This window comes from Urtica dioica, chromosome 2 (genome assembly GCF_054948205.1).
Source record: "Urtica dioica subsp. dioica isolate 48M chromosome 2, U.dioica_male_clone48M_v1_H2, whole genome shotgun sequence".
NCBI lineage: Eukaryota > Viridiplantae > Streptophyta > Magnoliopsida > Rosales > Urticaceae > Urtica > Urtica dioica.
Window position 1 is genome coordinate 39,602,488 of NC_142757.1, and position 23,358 is coordinate 39,625,845.

General features: G+C 40.2%; 1 protein-coding gene across 1 annotated transcript; it reads left to right on the forward strand.

The window, feature by feature from the left end:
* Positions 1-2,229: 2,229 nt before the first annotated feature.
* LOC149404705 (uncharacterized) lies at positions 2,230-5,482 on the forward strand. The gene is made up of 2 exons (XM_089607641.1): positions 2,230-2,926; positions 5,220-5,482. The coding sequence occupies exons 1-2, from the start codon at positions 2,230-2,232 to the stop codon at positions 5,480-5,482; spliced, it is 960 nt and encodes a 319-aa protein (XP_089463767.1).
* Positions 5,483-23,358: the final 17,876 nt, after the last annotated feature.

The window sequence follows — 23,358 nt, forward strand, 5'->3', positions numbered from 1 at the left end:
AAGAGGAGAGCCCTTCTTCATCAATTCGCGCCAATCACAGTTTTATTCTCCTCCTTTACTCTTGAACTCCCGTATTTTAATTTACAATTGAGTTTTTAATTACGGTTCTTCTTCTTCCTATTCTTTTATTTTATTTATGTTTTCTCGCTACGTCATGAACTAATTCCATTAAGGACTATGGCGTAGCGGGTTTAGGATTCGGTTATGGATATGATTTAATATATTGAAGTTCAATTTTCATTCTATACTACTTTGCTTAATTTAAATCCGTTTTTAATGCTTGATCGAGATTAGCTACCTTGTTCATGATTTTATACTTCAACTTGATGCTTGAGAAAGATTAGGTTGTAAGTGTTTTGGTTTGAATTACTAGGTTGCATGCCCAGGCTAGAGATAGTTAGGTTGACATAGAATCGTGTGAATGCTCTTGATATGAATGCATGCCATTGTTAGGGATTGAGATCGAGAGAAGATTTTCCTAATTTTGACATAGGTTGTTAGATGCTCGAGAGAGATTTAGAAATATTATTTTGTGAGTATGGTTAGCAAAGAGTAGTGAGTTGATTATTGGTTGTGCGTCAAATTCGTGTATCCAAACCGTTGAATAAACTCGTGAAGCCTTGGTCCTTAGCCTCTATTTAAGCTTACACCTTTTATTTGAGTATTTTGTTATTTCTTTGCGTTAGAACTTATCATTAATTTGTGACATCTTTCCATCTCCTCTTTAGTTCAATTCGTGCTAGTTGATCTGTTTGTTAATTAAGCTTGTTCCTCGTGGGATCGACACTCGTACTTAATACACTATATTACTTGAGCGACACGTGCACTTGCACGCGTAAAAATCGCAACAAGTTTTTGGCGCGTTGCCGGGGAATAAGTTTTCAATTGCAATTCAATTAACTAGATTTCAATTTGAACATTCTTTTATTTTATGTGTCTCACTTGTTTTTACGTTGTCTTTCTCTTTTGAAGGTTGATGCGAAAAGACGGTGATTCGAGTCTCCTTCCGATAGATTCCGAAATCGAGAAAACGTGCAAGAGAAATCGAAAGGAAAAGAAGCAAACCATAGATGAGGAAGACATTAAAGAAGAGACCATGGCCAACGAAGAGAGACCACTCCTCGACTATGTGATACCCACCACTCAAGAGTATCGCCCGACCATTGTCAATCCGGCCATCGGAGGGAACCAAAGCTTCAAGATCAAGACGGGGACGATCAACATGATCCAGCAAAACCAATTCTCCGGAGCCCTGAATGAAGATCCGAACAAGCACATCTCCAACTTCAACGAGTTGTGCGGGACATTCCAGATCCACAACATCAACGCTGACGCCATCTGACTCCGACTGTTCCCATTTTCCCTCCGTGACCTGGCAAAAGCATGGCTCAACTCGCTTCCCCCCGATTCCATCACCACATAGGAGGGGCTTTGCAATACTTTCCTCGCCAAGTTCTTCCCGTTCAAGAAGACAGCCCGCCTAAGAAACGTCATTCACAGTTTCGTGCAAATGGACGGCGAGTCCCTCCACGAGGCATGGGCACGCTTCAAGGAGATGCTCCGAAAATGTCCAACCACGGGGTCACGTTGACGGTCCAACTTCAAACGTTCTACTACGGACTTCTCAACTCGACGAAGACCTTAGTTAACACCGCCACGGAAGGCACGGTGCTAACTAAGACGCCATCGGAGTTCCAAGCTCTCTTTGAAGAGTTAGCGCGCTCCAACGATCAATGCCCGATAGAGAGGAGAATCATGAAGGCCGGCCCCGCCACTGCTCAAGCCTCGATGACCACAATTGACCCGGAGACAATGCAGCAGATGACAATAGAGATGGCAAACCTCCGAAAGGAGATGCGGGAGATGAAAGAGATGAAAGCCGTGGTGAACTCCATGCAAACGACTTGGGAGCCGTGCTTCTGGTGTCAGGGGAGTCATTTCACCGACGATTGCTCGTACGCGAATGATGGCCATGCAGAAAATGCGAACTACGTAGGGAATTACAACCGGCCCACATTCCAAAACTCCAATGGAGCAAGGAACAACCACCCCAACTTCGCATGGAAGGCACAACAATAGCAAGGCTTCCTACAAAGTCGACCACTGGGGGTGCCGCACCAACATCAACAACAGGTGGGAGGTCAGAATCATCTACAACAAGTTCAGCCCGTACCAAAGTCAAACATAGAGGAGCTCTTGGCTTCCGTCATCACCGAGTCTCGAACGAGAATGACGAATCAAGAGGCACAAATCCGGAACCTCGAGACGACGGTGGGGCAACTAGCACGAGACTTCCATGCACGACCTCAGGGCTCTCTACCAAGCAACACCGAAGTCAACCTGAGAGATCAATGCAACTCCATCACACTGAGAAGCGGGCTTGAACTCAAAAGCGCCGACAAGGGGAAAGAGAAAGAAGAGGACAAGCCATCTTCCTCAACGGTCGCAACTCCAACGATCACGCATCCCCCGTCTGCGGCCACAATCAAGACGGTGCCGGTGCCATTCCCGCAAAGATTGAAGAGTGTGAAGCTCGACAAGCAATATAGCAAGTTCATGGAGCTCTTCAAGCAACTTTGTATCAACATCGCCTTCGCCGATGTCATTGAGCAGATGCCCGCCTACGTGAAATTCCTAAAGGACATCGTCACGCACAAGCGCAAGATCGAAGATTGTAGCACCATTACACTTTCGGAGGACTGTAGTGCTATAATTCAACGAAAGCTCCCACCAAAGCTCAAAGATCCGGGAAGCTTCACCGTTCCATGCGCAATTGGCGAGTTCTCCTTCGACAAGGAACTCTGCGACTTTGGGGCAAGCATCAATCTCATGCCCGACTCCATTTTCCGAAGGCTAGGAATCGGCGAAGTGAAGCCCATGCGAGCGACACTTCAAATGGCGGACAGGTCGATCAAGCATCCCCGAGGCATCATCGATGACATACTTGTGAAGGTCGACAAATTCATCTTCCCCGCCGACTTCGTTGTTCTTGACATGGAGGAAGACCGCGACATTCCCATCATCCTAGAAAGATCGTTCCTAGTGTTGTCAATGGTGCCCACAAGAAGAGTTGTAATCTTTATATTGTACATTCGATGTAATAAAGTCTCATGAAGCCTCTTGCTTGTAATTGCTTATTTATTAATAAAAAGTTGAAACGCTCATTCATTCTTCCGTGTCTGTTTGAAGCTTTAGGATAAAACATTAGTCTTTAGTCCATAAACAAACTAAACAACTTACGAAGAGACAAATGTAGATTTGCATGAACAAACTCTTCGTAGTTTGCTTAAAATGATATATTCGCAATCTAAGGGTCGAAGGACTATTGACCTCAGTATGATTGTTAGAAGAATCTATGATGTCTGGTTATGAGGCATTGAGAGTTGGAGACTCTATAGTTCCTCTAGGTATCTTCCGAAGGTACTGAATTGACCAGTGCACTTCTAGAGACAAGATAAGAACAAACCATTTAACCTCTTATGTCTCGAAGTCACTACGTATGAATTGCATCGTGCTTACCTTAATCCTGAAATGAGACATGTCATTTCACACCTTAGTATTCTCATTTGAGAAAGTCAGAGTTCGGACTCACTATGTGATTACGAACAAGGCCTATTGGTGAAGTACTAAGTTGTGAGTATGTCATGAGTAACTTTGTGAAGTTCTCATAGATATGGAATTCATGTACAAGATTGCTGAAATGCAATATATATCACCTCATGCTTTGTTCCTTGGAGTGTGAATAAATGAACTGGCCAGTGTCCAAATTGAGTCCTGACTCTTTTGGATGAAACAATGTGACTTGTTAGCTCCTCGTCACTACATTGTTTCTAACTTATTCACAAGCGACAAAGGAGTTGAGGAAATAACAGCTAAAAGGGTAAAATGGTAATTTTGTAAATCCCGACTAGCTGATGATATTCATGAAGGGTAAACACTGATAATATTCTATGCATCCACTCATTACAATTAGGTTGAATTCTTGAGTAGAAAATAAATTCATTTGAACCGAGAGATTTTCAATGTCAACTCTTTAGTGGAGTCAGTTGACATTAAGCTAAACTTGGAAAAGGTTTGTGAACTTTTGAGTCCAAGTATTTTAGCTCAAGCTTTGTTCATTTGGATCCATGAGGTCACTGTCACGAATCACATCGATTAGGAATAGTTAAACTGGAAGCTAAGTCAAAACAAGAACGAAAATAGTCAAAAGGGTATTTTTATCTTTTGAGACATAGGATGAAATGAATGTCAATAAATTTTTGAAAAGGTCATTTAATGACATGTTTCACTCGGCCAATATTAGTCTTATTGGGCCTTGTGGATTAATTTCATTTCATAAGAATTTTATTGAAAATTCTTAATGGGCATTTCTCATGTTGTCATGAACAAATGAAGAAGCTTCTAGAAGCTCCTTCTAGATGAGAAATGGGTGCCCAAATACCCAAGAGAAAGAGAATATTTTGTGCATAAATGTATCGAGATACTTGCCAAAAGAAAAAGAGGAAACAAATTTCCTCTATGAGGAAACAAAGGGAATCGGCCAAGGCAACCAAGAAGGGAAACAAAAGAGGAAACTAATCCCTTGGGGATTTGAATGAGATGGGCGCATATTTGGATGGGAATGGGTACTAAAAGATTGCTCATAAAGGCTTGGAAAATAAGAGGAAACTACTTCTTTCCAAGGCCAACCCTACTCCTATAAATACCCCACCTCATTCCTCTCATTTCATTGATTCCACACAAGTTAGAGATTGAGAGACTCTCTCTCTAGACATTGTGGCCGCCCCTCTCCTCTCTCTCTCTCTAGTCAATTTCGTTTTATTGTTTTGGCGCCTAGGTCTTCATTTGACCTAGAGTTTAGCTCTGCGACTTCAAGACTCGTTCTTAAGTCGTAGTGTTTAAAAGTGCCCACTCACTGATTCCTTTTATTTCGAGTGATTTAGTGATAGAAACTTTCGTGGTTGCTCGAGTTACCGAGGAAAGAAAGAGAGACGTGCTGCGAGGAGACGAACGTTTTCAACCTTCCGAAGGCTCATCAACGTTCAAGCTTCTAAAGAGGTTAGTAAATTTAATAAGCTCATATTAGTTTTTTTTATATGTACTTGCTCTTTGTCTAGGTTAGTAAAAACCGTTTTTAGTTGAAAAGAAATTTTTAAAATTCCGCCGCTTAACGAAGCGTTAAACTTTTTCTTAAACCCTAGATCAATTCCAACACCTAGCCACCGGAGGAGCCCTGATCGACGTGCGAAAAGGAGAGCTGAAACTGAGGGTAAATGACGAAGAGGTCACTTTCAACGTTTTCAAAGAAATGAAGTACCCAAAAGCAAGTGACGACATATTCCGGGTAGACGTGTGCGAGGTAGCCATCCACGGCCACTCTTTTCGCTCGGAGGAGCCCCTCGAGGTATGCCTCTTAAACAAGTCCGATTTCACTAATGCGTTTGTCACATGTGCAACCCTAGAATATATGCAAATCACATGAATGGCTTCGAGGCAAACACGAGAAGATATTTTGAGGAGCTCGGAGAAAGCAAAAGATGAGCCAAACCATCGATAAAGGAGCCACCGGAGATCGAACTAAAGGAATTGCCCACACCTCTCCGCTACGCGTTCCTAGGTGAAAAGAAGACACTGCCTGTCATCATCTCCGCACAACTCAACACCGAGGAAGAAGATAAGTTGTTGCGAGTGTTGCGAAGTCATATGCCCGTAATAGGATGGACTCTTTCCGACATCAAGGGAATAAATCCATCCTATTGCGAGCATCGCATCCTCATGGAAGACAACTCTCAACCGTCCGTGGAGCACCAAAGGTGACTAAGGTGGTGCGCAAAGAGATCTTGAAATGGCTTGACGCGGGGGTGATCTACCCAATCTCCGATAGCGCATTGGTGAGCCCGGTTCAATATGTCCCGAAGAAAGGAGGTATCACGGTGATCAAGAACAACAAAAACGAGCTTATATCAATGCGCACCGTCACAGGGTATCAGATTTGCATGGACTATCGCAAGCTCAACAATGCAACCCGAAAGGATCATTTTCCCCTCCAATTCATCGACCAAATGCTCGATCGGCTCGCCGGCCCGAGTACTACTGCTTCCTTGACGGATACTCGGGGTACAACCAAATAGCCATCGCCCCCGAAGACCAAGAGAAGACCACGTTTACGTGTCCGTACGACACCTTCACTTTCCGGCGAACGCCCTTCGGCTTGTGCAACGCCCTGGCCACTTTTCAACGATGCATGATGGCAATCTTCTCCGACATGATCGAGAAAACTATTGAGGTATTTATGGATGACTTCTCTGTTTTGGGTTCCACTTACGATGTTTGTCTCGAGAATTTGTCTAAGGATTAGGGCATTGCGTGGAGACGAATCTGGTGCTTAAATGGGAGAAGTGCCACTTCATGGTCAAGGAAGGGATCGTTCTGGGACATCGAGTGTCACCGCAACGGCTGGAAGTGGATCGGGCAAAGATAGCAACAATCGAGAAATTGCCACCCCCGGTCTCGGTCAAATGTGTGAGAAGCTTCCTCGGGCACGCAGGCTTCTATCGGCGATTCATAAAGGACTTCTCGAAGATCACAAAGCCCCTCTGCGGCCTGCTCGAGAAGGACACAAAGTTCGTCTTCACCGACGAATCCATGAAGGCGTTCAACATCCTCAAAGAGAAGCTAAGCACGGCTCCCGTAATCACCGCTCCTGATTGGACTCTACCATTCGAGATCATGAAAAACGCGAGTATTTACGCCGTGGGTGCGGTCCTTGGACAACGTCGAGATAAGTCATTCCACACGATATATTATGCGAGCCGCACTCTCAACGACACCCAAGTCAACTACACCACCACCGAAAAGGAGCTCCTTGTTGTGGTTTTCGCCTTCGACAAATTCCGGTCCTATGTCATCGGCAACAAAACCATCAACTACACCGACCACGCCGATATCCAGTATTTGATGAACAAGAAGGACGCGAAACCTCCACTTATCCGGTGGGTGCTCCTCCTCAAAGAGTTTGACGTGGAAATCAAAGACAAGAAGGGATCGGAGAACTTCGTTGCTGACCATCTCTCGCGCCTAGAAGATCTCTCACATGTCCCCGACCATCGCATTCTCATCAACGACGACTTCAGGGACGAGAAGGTGCTATCCTCGGAGGGAATCGCACCACCATGGTACGCCGATTTTGTCAACTACTTGGTGTGCAGCAAAATCCCTCTTTATTTCAATCATCAACGCCGAAAGAGGTTCCTCTCCGACGTGCGCCACTACTATTGGGAGAAGCCTATCTTATACCGCCATTGTGCGGATTCGGTGATCCATCGATGTGTGCCTGACAAAGAAATACTCTATGTGCTCTATCACTGCCACACTTTGGAGTGCGGAGGACATTACGGGCCCGATCGCACAGCAGCAAAGGTACTTCAATGTGGTTTCTTTTGGCCTAATCTAATCCGCGATAGCCGGAAATTTGTCGAATCATGCGACAGGTGCCAAAGAACGGGAAACATCACAAAGCGAGATGAGATGCCGTTGAAGAATTTCGTGGTGATAGAGCCTTTTGACGTATGAGGGATCGACTTCATGGGACCCTTCCCATCCTCGTACGGCAATAAATACATTCTTCTTGCGGTCGACTACGTGACACGGTGGGTTGGAGCAAAGACATCTCCAACAAACGATGGCAAAGTGGTGCTCAACTTCCTCAAGCACAACATCTTCACGCGCCATGGCACTCCCCGAGCAATCATAAGTGACGGAGGCTCGCATTTCTGCAATCGCCAATTCACCACGCTCCTCGCAAAGTATAGTGTCACGCACCGGAAAGCCCTCGCCTACCACCCGCAAGCCAATGGACAAGCCGAGGTCTCAAACCGTGAAATCAAGAAAATCCTAGAAAAGACGGTGGGAAGCTCTCTCAAAGATTGGGCCCGAAAGCTCGAAGATGCATTATGGGCGTACCGAACAACTTTCAAATCGCCGCTTGGAATGTCCCCATATCGGCTCGTCTACGGCAAAGCTTGTCATCTCCCGGTGGAACTCGAGCACAAGGCACTATGGGCGATGAAGATTCTAAATTTTGACCACAAAGCCGCGGGAAAGCAAATTCTCTTTCAACTCAACGAGCTTGATGAACTCCGACGAGAAGCGTACGAGAACGCAATGATCTACAAAGAGAAGACAAAGGCGTGGCATGACAAGCACATCAAGCCCAAAGAGATCCAACCAAGGCAACAAGTTTTACTCTACAACTCCCGGTTGAGACTCTTCCCCGGGAAGCTCAAGTCGCGATGGTCCGGGTCATTTAAAGTCACGCAAGTCTTCCCGTCGGGAACGTTCGAGATTGAGAGTACGAGCGGAGAACGATTCAATGTCAACGGGCAGTGAGTGAAACCATACTTCGGAGCGGTTTTTGAGAGCGAGAAAGTGGTGGTCTATCTCGACCTCGTCTAGCAATAAAAAGTGGTAACCCGTCAAGCTATTGACGTTAACTAAAGCGCTTCGCGGGAGGCAACCTGTGCTTTCTTTCGTTGCAATTTTTTATTGTTTATTTTTTTTAGTTGAGGTCTATCTTTATTCTGTCTGTTAGGTGTGTTTTTACGTTATTTTTTTAAAGAAAAAAATAATAATAATAAAAAAAATAAATGTTATTGCGCGCCGCGAGGTACCAAATGCGCGGCGCGCGGTAGCAAAGATCTTGACGAATTCATCTCCGAGCAACATGCGCGGAACGCGCAATTTTTAAAATCACTACCTCGCGGCGCGACCCTGGTACCTCGCGCCGCGAGGTCCCGTTAAGTTTGAATTAAACACAGCAGATTTACAAATTTTTTTCAATTCAAACTCTCTCCGACTTTCTCAAGAACCAAACCCAAGATTTCGATTTTTTTTACAAAAAAACTCTCAAAATCACACGGTCACTTCGTTGTTCATCACTTTGGTTGGATTCCTTTTTCACGCTTTGTCTTAGGCTTGTGTGTTCTTCATTCTCATCTCAAGACAACAAAGGTAAAAAATTATTGAAACCTATTTTCGTTGATGAATTGATGTTTGGAATCGTGTGATTGAATGTTATGGGGAGTATTGTGGTGCTTTGGGTCAAGCCATTTATGCCCAATTTGTTGATATTAGTGTTAGTTTGGCTCGCCGCCACGTGTTCGATGAAATGTCTAAACGAAATTGAACTTGAAATTGTGATCACTTGGGGGTTTAAATTCATAAGTAACAATGAAGGAGAGGGATTGAGATTCAAGTTTGGGGGAGTGGGTCATTACAAATACATGCTATGAGTGAATTTGGGTATACTAATTTTTGGTATATTTGTCTTGTAGATGCATCGAGCCGCCTCATCGTCGCGACCCAAGCGGGCCCGACGCGCACTCCCGGCGTTGCCACACCTTCCCACGCTCATCGACGGCGCCGGTGAAATATGAGACAAGATTTGCCAAGTAAATTTGCTACCTGAGAAGGCGCTCCAACCTGACTACCGATGCGGAAACATGGAGCACCAAATTGCGAGCCGACACTAGAAGAAACTAGCCGACATCGAGGTGAGAACGGCACCAAAGCTCGTTCGGGAGTTCTACTCGAACCTCTCCGTCACCGTAGACAACTTCGTTCGTGTGAGGAAGGTGGTTGTCAACATCTCGTCGGTCGCAATCAACGCATATCTTGAAATCCCGGAGCCCGACCATGAAGAGTACGCACCACTCCTCTTGCACCCAGAATGGGAGGAGTGGATTCACTTGCTAGCACACCTCGGAGCCCAATACCAGACAAAGATTGTGCGCGGTCAAGTCGTCCCCAACTTTCTCGCCATCTCCGATCTCAACCGGCATGCCATGGCATGGCAACACGCTCGACGTTCCTCCCATGCAAGAGAGAGCACGTCGTGGACCTCCCTCGCCTCGCCCACCTCGCATGCATCGTATCCGACAAAACGATCAACATAGGGAAGGTGATAAAGGAGAGGTTTGTTTTTTGCGTAACCCGCGACACCGAAGTGGCGCTCGGGCACGGTGGCATCATCACCGGCATGTGCTTGGAAGCAGGGATAAAAATCGTCCACAATGAAGCCCGACTTGGGCTTGGGGACCCTATTGATGCCGAGAAGATAATGAAGCTTCGGCAATGGAAGCATTGGGACGCACATCCAGATTGGGCGGGATTCATAAATGTCCCGGAGCAACACCGAGGCGACCCAACTGCCCCCATCCTCGGACCACCTGATGAATCGGAGCACGCCCCGACCCGCCAAGAACAAGAGCACAATTACAACGATGTAATGACCATGATGAACCGGCTCGACTCCCGTCTGAGTGACACCCAAAATGCATTAGGGAGCTTCCTCAACGATTTCGGAGAGCGTCAACGGGAGCGAGATGGGTTTCAACAAAATGTATACAACATGTGGACGGCGCATCAAAAGACCATCTACCCGGGCGCCCCGAGCTACCCGGCCTATCCTCAGCACCTCATGATGCCATATCCCGCGTTCCCTTCATGGGATTCGGGCAGCTACAACCCTCCACAACCCGAGGATGAGGGCGCCCACGACAAGGACGAGTAGGGGAGCTCGGCCACCCCCACAAGGTAAGTCCTCTTTCCATCGTTTTTACCGTGTGAGTACATTGAGGTCAATGTAATTTTTAATCTTGGGGGAGAAATTGTTTGTCTTTCAGGGGATTTTTGTACATTAGTATTGATTTTCTAGGTTGTTTTTGTTTTATTTTAGGATAATTGGCAGAAATTAGTGTTTGGGTGCTTTAACTGACTCAATAAATGTTTACCGATGATATGGATAGTCTTAAGCCGTAGACATGTGAAAAAAAAATCCGTGAATTACCGAGTGAAAAAGAATCTTGTTGAGTTTTGTGTTATCACTTAAAGCCCGAATAATGTCTATCTCGATGCTTAGACGACCTTGAGTAGTAGTCTAACTCTGTTCTGAAAAGTAACCACCGAACACACTAAGAACCTTTTCGAATCCATTGTCGAAGCGAAATTGAGCACATATTGATCTAGAATAATGATATAGGCATTAGGAATAACTCGTCGAGCCAAAAAGCCAACCCGAGAATTTTTATCAATTAGAACCCACTCACAAAAAGCCGAACGATTTACCTTTCTCGATACTTAGTCAGAAAAAGCTGAGCCAATGATTTTGAAATCCCACAAAGAACCTCATTGACTTAAGCGACTCTTGAGTGACATAGTTGAGTGAAATATTTTCTATTTTATGACATGTTCTCCGACTCGTCTCTACATATTACATTGTCCATTAGACACACGACGCCGGTGATTATTTCGATTGTTATGTAACGAAAAAAAAATGTCTATTTATGTCATACATTTTAATTTTGGCGTGGTGTTCTATGTTTTTGTTTTAGAAACATGTCGCTTATTGTTGTTGAGTTGAAATTTGGGGGAAACACGAGAAATAAAAGACTAAGTAAAACGTTCTCGTTAGGCGAAATTTGATGCCAAGAACGTGGGGATGGGTGAGTGAATGAGCTTTGTATGAGGGTTGTGATTTTGGTGAGAGAGTTGAGTCGCTAAGGTCGATGTTTGAGCCACTAAAAATTCCATTCCCTACCTTTGACCCTAGCCTAAAACATTACATGCCTTTAAGACCTATTGACGAGCTTGGAATGACATGTGCGCATTAGTGGAGATCAAGGGTGAAGAGAAGACTTATGGTGTGTCGAATCGAATAATCTATCATTCAAAGAATCGATTCTTGTGGTCGCATATTAGGATTGGAAAAGGCTACGAGAGTTGGGAATCGAAAGCTAATCGAGACAAAAAGACATTGCAAATGGCTTGAGTTAACACGAACTTGTATGGATTCTTTTACATTGGGTAGTTGACGTAGAGTTTAAAACCATGGATTTCCGTATAAATGTAAGTCTAGAGGTTTGAAATTGAGGCAAATAACGTAGAGTTTAAAACCATGGATTTCCGTATAAATGTAAGTCTAGAGGTTTGAAATTGAGGCAAATATGAGTCGGTCATTTCACGTAAAACATTGAGATTTACCAGTTTAGTGTAGGTAACTTCTTTTGTGTGTTTTTGTTTTGTGTCTATTGTTTTGTCGCTTGAGGAAAAACAACGGTTTAAGTTTGGGGGTATTTGATAGGTGTGTGTCGTACGTAGAAAACTCCTATCATCCCATCTAAATCCGAGCTTTTTCTTGAGTAGTTTTGAGGTTTTTCGTGTGGTTTGAAGGTTTTCAGGTCAAAAGTGGGATTTCTATGATACTCTGGGTAAATCTTTACAAATCGAGGCATTCGGGATAAAAAAAAAACGAGTCAAAAACGAAGAATGTGTCAAGAAGACATCCAAACCTCGCGCCGCGACCCTCAAGTGCGTGCCGCAAGGTCTGGAAATCATCCCGAGCCATCTCCGAGTAGTTTGCGCGTTCTCCGAGGGTATGGAAGTGTTGACCTCGTGCCGCGACCCCCAGACCGCGCGCAGCGAGGTTGAAGAACTTTAGTGTCGAAAATCCCCGAGCATCAAGCGTGGAACGCGACCTCCCGAGAAGATCTACCTCGTGCCACGACCCAGCTATCGCGCGCCGCGAGGTGCACGAAACCAAAAGAGGAAACGCATTTTTTGGATCAATCTGTGCCATCAGATCAAGTTTTATTACCCAGTCTACTCCGAAAATTAGAGGAAACCCAAGAATTTCGACCTAAGCCTATAAATACACTTCTCAACCTCTTGTTTAGGGATCTTAGCACTTTTTTTTTATTGTTTTCACTTAGTATTTGGGAGAGATAGAGAAAAAGAGGAGAGCCCTTCTTCATCAATTCGCGCCAATCACAGTTTTATTCTCCTCCTTTACTCTTGAACTCCCGTATTTTAATTTACAATTGAGTTTTTAATTATGGTTTCTTCTCCTTCCTATTCTTTTATTTTCTTTTTGTTTTCTCGCTACGTCATGAACTAATTCCATTAAGGACTATGACGTAGCGGGTTTAGGATTTGGTTATGGATGTGATTTAATATATTGAAGTTCAATTTTCATTCTCTACTACTTTGCTTAATTTAAATCCGTTTTTAATGCTTGATCGAGATTAGCTACCTTGTTCATGATTTTATACTTCAACTTGATGCTTGAGAATTATTAGGTTGTTAGTGTTTTTCGTTTGAATTACTATGTTGCATGCCTAGGCTAGAGATAGTTAGGTTGCCATAGAATCGTGTGGATGCTCTTGATATGAATGCATGCCATTGTTAGGGATTGAGATCGAGAGAAGATTTTCCTAATTTTGACATAGGTTGTTAGATGCTCGAGAGAGATTTAGCAATATTATTATGTGAGTATGGTTAGCAAATAGTAGTGAGTTGATTATTGGTTGTGTGTCAAATTCGTGTATCCAAACCGTTGAATAAACCCGTGAAGCCTTGGTCCTTAGCCTCTATTTCTGCTTATAGCTTTTATTTGAGTATTTTGTTATTTCTTTGCGTTAGAACTTGTCAATAATTTGTGCCATCTTTCCATCTCCTCTTTAGTTCAATTCGTGCTAGTTGATCTGTTTATTAATTAAGCTTGTTCCTCGTGAGATCGACACTCGTACTTAATACACTATATTACTTGAGCGACACGTGCACTTGCGCGCGTAAAAATCTCAACAGTCTCCTCTACTAAAGACTTGTATTTTGATAATGGTTGCTCTCGCCACATGACTTTGCTATCGTCTCTATGATAGAAATCTTCATCGACCTCATTTCTCCCATCGTCATCAGACTATGCAGGCTCTTAACACTCACAAAGTGTGGAGGATTAAAGATGATGACTGTGTTAACATCGCCTAATCTTCATTTCCTGTCTCCTCAACTGAATATTGGTATTTTGATAAAAGGTTCCTCTCACCACATGACTGGTGTGAAATTTTTCTTGTGAACCTGAAGACCTATTCTAATAGTTATTTACATTTGGTTATGGTGGTAAGGATAAAATCCTTAGTAAAGGTAAGCTTACTTATACCGGTCTTCCATGTTTAAAGATATTTTGCAGGTTAATGGTCTTACTTCTAATCTCATAAGTATTAGTTAACTTTGTGATCAAGAACTTGTTGTTAACTTTACTTGTAAGGAGTGTATTGTTTCTGATAAGCAATGACTTTAGCTAATGAAGGGAGTCACGTTCTGAGATAACTGTTATATGTGGTTTCCTGCGAAAGACTCCATGAATCAATCGTGTCTTAGTTCCAAAGTTGAAGAAATCAAGTTATGGTACCAAAAAATTGGTCATTTAAATCTAAGAAGCATGAAGAAAATTATTTTCGAGAAGGCTATTATGGGTATCACCGAGCTAAGATTGAAGAAGGAAAATTTTGTGGCAAATGTCAAGTTGGAAAACAGGTCAAAACGTCGCACAAGATGGTTCAACATCTCACTACTTCACGTGTCCTCAAGTTTCTCCACATGGATCTTATGGGTCTAATGCAGGTGGTCATTCTTGGAGGGAAGAATTATGTCTTTGTATGTGTTGAGGATTACTCCAGGTACACTTGGATTGATTTTATTCATGAGAAGTTTGACACATTTACTATATTTGAAGCCCAGAGTCACCTCTACAACGTGAAAAAGGTGAAACTATTTGGAAGGTTGTTAGGATTCAAAATGATCACGAAATGGAGTTTGAGAACTCTAGCTTCTCCTTGTTATGTAAATATGAAGGTATTTTTTTGTGAATTTTTGCTCCTATTACTCCTCAGCAGAACGGTATTTTGAAGATAAAGAATTGTACAAGAAATGGCCAGAGTTATGATTCTTGCTAAGGGCCTCCATTTACACTTTTAGGTTGAAGCACTTAGCACTGCTTGTCATATTCATAATCAAGTGACTATCCATTGAGGTACTTCTACCACTCATTATGAAATTTGGAGGAGGACAAAGCCCAATGTCTGCCAAGATGGTGGACCATTTTGTTCAACAGATGCAAGCTGAATTTTATATGGGCATGGTTGGAGAACTTACCTACTTCTTCAGATTTCAGATCAAGAAAATCGAAGATGGGATCTTTATTTCTCATAGAAAATACGCAAAAAAAAAAACATTGTAAAAAAGTTCGGGCTTAAAAATTTTAGTCATAAGCGTACGCCGACCGCTACTCATGTCAAGCTCTCCAAATATAGTAAGGGAGTTGTTAATTAAAGCTCTTGTACAGAAGTATGTTCGGAAGCTTTTAGTATCTCACTTCCAATTGGCCTAATAACATAACCTTTTTTTTTTGTGTTTGTGCTAGTTACCAAGCAAACCCAAAAGTTAGTCACCTTACTCAGGTCAAGCGCATCATATAATACATTGTTGGTACTGTTGATTATCGCATTTTGTAATCTTTTGATACCAACTCCACTCTAGGTTGGTATTGTGATGCTGATTGGGGTTGAAATGCCGAAGACAAGAATAGTAGTTTAGGTGGTTGTTTCTTTTTGGATAAATAGTTTAGCAAGAAACAAAATTATGTCTCTCTCTTCATTGGCGAGGCGTAATATGTTGTTCTAGGAAGTAGCTGAACTCAACTCTTATGGATGAAACAAATGCTTGCAGAGTATGATGTTCTGCAAGATATCATGACTTTGTACTGCAACAACATGAGTTCTATCAATATTTCCAAGAATCCTATTCAGCACAGAAGGACTAAGCACATAGATATTCACCAACACTTTATTTCTGAGTTTGTGGAAGAGAAGACGATAAGTATTGAGCATGTTCGTAGAAGAAACAACCTGCAGATATCGTCACGAAAGCTCTTGACGCTAATCAATTTGAGGCTATTTGTTCTGCTCTTGGTATGTGTATGATAAGCTTGTAGCAATTACTGGTCTAGGCAAGTGTTGTTGTTCATGGGCCCATTTATCTATTTGGCATATTCGACTAAACAATAATGTTTTAATTAATTCTCCGTTGTTCATGGGCCCAGTTATCTATTGTTCTGGTTGACCCATTTGACATTATTACGGCCTATGCTTCTTGTTTCCTGGGCATGTGCTGCTATTTGGCCCAACAGTCTCTACGCCCTCATTTTGAGCTATGTCCCTTATCAACTAGCTCGAGAGACGGTTTATTTTACGAGGAGGTTATTAATAGTTTCTATTATTTTTGAATTTTCACAGCTCAAAATTTCCTAAAATTACGCTTCAGCTCAGCGTGAAATTGTTTCTTTGTGTATTCGTGTTTGTCGAAATTCTCATATCGTCTTACTATATGTATTGAGAGTGGTTGGAACACGAACTAGTGCTAGAGCTTCTGTTCCAATGAAGAAGGCTTCAAAGTGGCTTGGTGAAGTTACTCCCTATTCGCACACACTTACAGATCGCAGACACTATGACAAAGCCATTACATTCCTCGGCACTGCAGAAGCTCATGGCCAAGATGAACTTGATCAACATTTTCCGACCAAGCTCATCTTGAGGGGGAGTTTTGGATATAGCGTCATTTTATTTTTTCTTTTTAGCTGTGTTGTCGTTTCTCTTATGTGAGACCGACTTATTTTACTTTGTCGTTTTCTTTTATTCTGACTTTGTATATTAATTGAGTTTTGAATCTCAATCAATCAATGAAATTACTTCTCTGATATTTCTTTCTCTCTAATCTTCTTCTCCAAATCATCTATGTTCTTCGGAAGTTCAGATTCAATAAATATATTTAATTTATTATGATTATTATTATTTTTATATATGACTTTTTACTGATTAAAAAAAAATTATTTCTGAAAGATTGGGGATACGTGGCCAGGCCACCCTTATCATATCTGTGGATCCACCTTTGCTTACCGGACTCCAACTTTTTGTCATTATTTTTTTAGGTCCATTAGTTATATAGTGATATTTACACTTTCACAACCTTCCGTAAATATTAAGTAAATGGACATGCTATGGATTTTTTGTATGAACTAGCCATTTCAAGCTTAGCGTTTAGCAAAATAGCCAAAGTTTCACAAGTTGATGTATTTTATCCACTTATAATGTAAAATTACTAATATACCCTTAATTATTTTCAAATTAATTAATCTAAGTTTCCAAAATTTTAATCCACTGCACTTTTGGTATTAATCCACTATTCGATAAAGCAGAAGAAGAAAAAGAAGAAGAACATGTCAAAAAATTTAATCTTGTTTTCAAAAAATTTAATCCACTATTCGATAAACCAGAAGTAGAAAAAGAAGAAGACGAAGAAGATGTCAAAAAATTTAATCCTGCTTTCAAAATATTTAATCTGCTCGTTGATAAATCATAAGAAGAAAAAGAAGAAAAAGAAAATGCCAAAAATTTAATCCCGCTTTCAAAAAATCTAATTCACTGTTTGATAAACCAAAAGAAGAAGATGGTGGTGATGATGGCGATTTCGAATCCAACCAATTTAAAGTCAACTCCGCCATCTAGATTTCCATGGCTTGCCTCGAAGACAAGTTCTGCATCATCCTTCTCCTTCACACCGCTCCGATCGAGTCTGAATCCCTCTCCGTCGACGAAGATTCCTACTCTGTCATTGCTGCCGTGTACGATGAGACAGAGGCTGATGAAATTTTCTAGCGCGGAGACTCTGGCGTGAGTTACCAACCGACGAGCAATATTCGCGAGGTCGATCCGAGCAGCTAGGGCTTCGCTGAGAGTCGTATTCGCGTGCAAGAATCGGCTTTGCGATATGATCTTCAGCGGAGTTAGAGCCGCCATAGATGACGCTTGCTTCATGGAGACGGTGAAAGGACCGGCGATCTGGCTCTTCAATTTCGCGGAGGCGATCAGAATCAGCCACTGATCTCCGGAGAAGCTCTTCAAGATAAGATAAGCAGTTAGGTTTTTTTTTTTTTTTTTTTTGTCGATTGAAAGGTTTGCGTTTATTTGTATGTGGGTATTTTGGGGGGGTTTTTGTCAAATTTTGGCTATTTTGCCTCAACTTTGGAAAGTTGAGCTATTTTACTCAACTCAAACTTTAAAATGGTTAGATAGCCGCATTGTCCTTATGTTTTTTGGGTCCATTAGTTATATAGTGATAATTACACTTTCACAATCTTCTGTAAATATTAGGTAAATGGACACGTCTATAGATTTACATGCGTGAATTGACATATATCCCACCATTTTATTTCAATGAAAAAGACAACAACAAAATTTACGTCATGTTAGTGGCCATTTGTCTAGTATTTATGAAAGGGTAACTATATAACAATGTGAAATGTGAAAGTATAAACTAATAAAAAATTTCGATTCTTTTTTATTTTAGGAATTTCTAATAAAACAAAATAGAGTGATTGAAGTTTTTCTACTTCTACGTATTTGGAAAATCTATAATCAAAAGCACCTAGGATAGAGTAAATTTTGTTCAACTACTATGTGTGTTTAAACATTTTAATAATCGTCGATTCAATTAAAGAAATCTTAGTGTTAACCCACACTGAAGTCATAATTCATCAAAAGATTGGCTGGGAAGAGCTTGTGTTGATAACCAAAACCTTTGAATTTAGAGTTTCAAAATCAAAATGAAGATATTAGATATGGGAATTCGTAATTGAAATTCATAAACGGCAATGAGTTTTCATTCTCGGGAATTCGGAATAGTGTGTTAGAATCTAAGAAATATTTTAATTCGGACATCATTGTGGGGAATAAACAAACAAGTTAGTTTCCATCATCCACTTGTTGCGATTATCGCTCATTAAGCCATCAGTTACTATTTGGAAAATATCTAGAGTACCACTCGTGTTTAATCGAAATGCGAGATTTATCCCCTCTATTTCTAGAAATATCAGACATATGTCTTCAGTTTAATATAAATGACATATACATCCCCTCAAAAAATATTATATTACAAATATCACCATTTTCGTTTATTTTTTACAAAAAAATAATTTGAACTACTCAAAATACACTTAATAGAATAAATATTTATTTACTATTTTAATAAAAAAAAATCAAAATCTCTCTTTTATATAAAAAAAAACCCTTAACTTTTTATAAAGAAATTTTTTTAATTTAATTTTTTTGTATATAGAATAGAAGATAAAAAAAATTATTTCATTAAGGGTATTTAGGGGATTTCAAATTATTTTTTTGTAAAAAATAAACGAAAATGGTGATATTTGTAATATAACATTTTTTAGGGGATGTATATGTCATTTATATTAAACTGGAGGGATATGTCTGATATTTCTAAAAATAGAGGGGATAAATATCGCATTTCGATTAAACACAAGTGATACTCGTGATATTTTCCCTTACTATAAATATGTAATCTAGATTAGTGCTAGCATGATGTTAAACAATATTCAAATGTATTTATTTTTCGCATTTAGCATGGAAATTCTCAACAACCTCTACGTTTTGCTCTATTCTCGCCATAAAGCGAGTCTCGAGGGCTCCATCATCTAAGCAAATAAGTAAATATGAACTATCGAGATGTAGGGGGGTGTTTTCCACCTCATTTGCTTCGAAGCTCAACATAAATTGAATGTGAGGGTGCAGGCAAAGGGAGGTAAAATGGAGCATAAAAGCTCAGGAGACCAGGGGCGGACTAAGGAGGGGCATGGGACCCGAGGAAGTCTGGGATTGTCGAGGCCAACCCTTGGATGGGTGTTGACACTAACCCTGATAGGTGCAAGAACCAAGCCCAAACGAGGTTGGCGTGCCAAGCCCAAGAAAGTTTGGATAAGCATTGATGCTGAGCACATACAGTTGTGACCGGGATGTGGGTTCGAGTCCGAACATGGGGTGAGGCCAAGAACTAGGCTTGGATGGTTGGACGGACCGCGAATATGCCATGAACAAATGACATTTGTCTTCTTCCTTGTGATATTTTGCAAGCTGGCCTTTTTCTTTAATCTCAAGTTGATTTTTAGGCATAAGTCTTCCGATGGGCTAAGCTTGTTGCCATTGTGATTTTATTTTATAAGTGTCATTTAACTTTGATGCAAAATTGATGCTACAAAGTTTGTTCATATATCTTGAAAACTCACCACCATCCCATCTCAGCATAGTTGGAAATTTTAGAGTTTATGTCGTTTTATCTTTTGTTCTAATAAACGACTTGTCTTTCCTTTTGATCCGTTTAAGCTATTAGTGACGTGTCATGTTGACCAGAAATTTCACGTCATGTATGTGGTTATTTACTTCGTATTTATGAAATGGTGGCTATATAACAATATGAAAGTATAAATATGGCTAGTTACCAAATTATTTGTTATTTTTTCATAGAAATTTTATATAATACACATTTAAGAGAAAAAGCAGAGACAAATATATAACTAGAATAATAATAAATAAATAAATAAAAACAACTTCAGAGCTATATTTGTGATTGCAAGTTGCAACGAATAAATACGCGTGCTATTATTGCCTCAACATAGCCTGATATAATACTTGAGAGATGTAATTAAGGATTATAGAAAAAGAGTAGAAGTGGGCATGATAGAATCCAAGCTTACGTAACAGAAAACAAGGTTACTATATTGCGACACATATTCTAAAACTATATAATTTTACGTGGCGGCGGTGACTTGACAGGGGAAGGTCCTCTGAAGTTGGCAGCAGGCATGTGACCTGGAGGTGGCGCTTTAGAAGGTGGCGGCGGAGGAGAACTATTGCTGTCCCGAAGCGAGACCGAGTAGAATGCACCATTATTCCGATTTAAATCATAATAGTAGTTATTACTATTACTATTACTATTAGGACTGGGAAGTATTTTTCTATGGCTAACAAATGGCTTCTTTTCTGCAACGTGGTTCAAGGAGACCTTAGCTGTTAAGCTCAAGCCAGGGGTTGAAGATAATAGGAGAAAGGTAATGAAGGCAAGGAAGACAATCATATTTCTCATGTTTTGTTATTTTGGTAAAGGATAGCTTACATGTTTATTCTCTTTGCACAGTTTAAATATATTTGTTTTAAGAGAGTAATTTCGTTACTAGGACTAAATAGAAAGAAATTACGTATTGGGAAATTTCTTGGAGTTTTCTGGACAAGTTTTGCAGCAATAAAAAAATCACGTTCCTTCATGGAAGACTTGGATTTTCAACAAAGTGCTGTTCCCTAAGAAACGGACTTTATTGGGTCTAGCCCCACAAATTTCATTAAGAAAGGAATATAAAATAAGAAAATAAATATAAATTGTTATATCATCTTAAACTTAACAAGTACACATGGAATTTTACTATTCAGATTAAGTGACCATCAATAACTATGGCTCAAATTCTTCGCAATGTTTTGCGAACCACTTATGATCAGCAAGGAAATTGGATTTACATCTTTGAAATTCAGCTCTCTTGAAAGAGATTTAATGTTCGTTCACTTAGATGAATCTAGAATCAATTGATTGTGCACATTTTTGTAATGAGACTAGTGAAAGAATATTTCGCAAGTGATTAAGCGGTACGAGGGTAGATATGTAGGTCGAATAGTATAATGGTAATATAAACCTCTTTTGTTATGAGAGGAACCCGAAGAATCGATGCCCACGTATAGGCTATATCAGTGGATACTTCATAAATAAATCGAGTACATGTAATTTTAATAATATAGATAATGTAGTTCAGGGATATTTGTGGGATTTCTACAAGATTATTAATACAATGAAAGAAAATGAAAATTTAATTATTCGTGTTTATTTTATCATGAGTTAGTAAGCCCATAATCCCCGAATATGCTTTCACAAGATAAATTGTGATACTTTATAATAATATGAGATTAGTTACGATCTCGTTTTTTCAACGATATATCGCAGCACACTTTAGATTTGTAAAATGATGTTTGACGAAAAACTTATTAATAAGTACTATTTAAATATAAGTGAGCTTAAGAGATCGCTTATAAATAAACCAGGTCGGTTGGCACAACTATAAAATAGGGCTTGAAATTTTTTTTTAATTTAAATCTAAAAGGTCGAGATATTTTAGGAAAAAATATTATATGTGAAAATTTAACTTGGTATGTGATACCTTTATTTAAATAAAATAATATTTTTACGGATTGATTTATATTTTGTTAGTTTATAATTTATTTTATTATAAATAAACTAATAAAAAATTTCCGATTCTTTTTTATTCTAAGAATTATATAAAACAAAATAGAGTGATTGAAGTTTTTATACTTCTAGGTATTTGGAAAATCTATAAACAAAAGTACCTAGGATGGAGGAAAATTTGTTCAACAACTATAGATAAAAATCGATATATTCTCTCTCTCTCTCTCTCTCTCTCTCTCTCTCTCTCTCTCTCTCTCTCTCTCTCTCTCTCTCTCTCTCTGAGAGATAATTTTGAACTCTACCTCTCCCAAAAATGTGTGTTTAAATATTTCAATAAATCTATCGTCGATTCAATTAAAGATATCATAGTGTTAACCCACACTGAAGTCATAATTCATCAAAAGTTTTGCTTGGAAGAGCTTGTGTTGATAACCAAAACCTTTGAAGTTAGAGTTTCAAAATCAAAATGAAGATCTTAGATATGGGAATTCATAATTGAAATTCAGAAACGGCAATGAGTTTTCATACTCGGGAATTCGGAATAGTGTGTTAGTATCTAATAAATATTTTTATTCGGACATCATTGTGGGGAATAAACAAACAAGTCAACCTCTGGTTGTGATTACCAATCTTTAAGCCATCAGTTACTATAAATATATAATCTAGATTAGTGTTAGCATGCTGTTAAGCAATATTCGAACGTATTTATTTTTCGCATTTAGCATGGAAATTCTCAACAACCTCTACGTTTTGCTCTCTTCTCGCCATAAAGCAAGTCTCGAGGGCTCCATCATCTCAGCAAATAAGCAAATATGAACTATCGAGGTGTAGGGGTTGTTTTCCACGTCATTTGCTTCGACCCTCAACATAAATTGAATGTGAGGGTAGGGGAAATGGCCATAGCCTTGTCTCGCTTCTAAGTCTTGAAGAGAGAAAGAGACAGTTTTAGGTTCAACGAAGCTATAGTAAACATGTGCACTTGAGACGGGTTTGACATTTATAAAAGAGGGTAGAGGCAAAGGGAGGTTAAATGGGCCATAGAAGCTCACGAGATGAGGGGCGGACCAAGGAGGGGCATGATCTTCATAATTTGATAGGCTAACTTGTACCTTTGTGGTTTTTTTTTTCTTTTCTTATAGGAGTGTCATTTAACTTTGACGGAAAATCGATGCTACAAAGTTTGTTCACATATCTTGAAAACTCAACCATGATCCCATCTCAACATAGTTGGAAATAAATATGTCTTCTCATAACAAATGCTGAGACATAACTTTAAATAGTTCCAAGTATCAAACCAGCCATGAATTTAAGTCCAACACTATGTTCCAACACTGAACACTTATTATCAATTATTACTATAACTTAAATTATATGACAATGGAAAACTAATAC

Excerpts from the sequence above, each read along its gene's own strand:
- LOC149404705 (XM_089607641.1), top strand. The coding sequence starts at position 2,230 with ATGACGAATCAAGAGGCACAAATCCGGAACCTCGAGACGACGGTGGGG. Across the intron at positions 2,927-5,219 it reads GTCGATCAAGCATCCCCGAG|CCACCGGAGGAGCCCTGATC; the intron begins GCATCATCGATG and ends TCCAACACCTAG.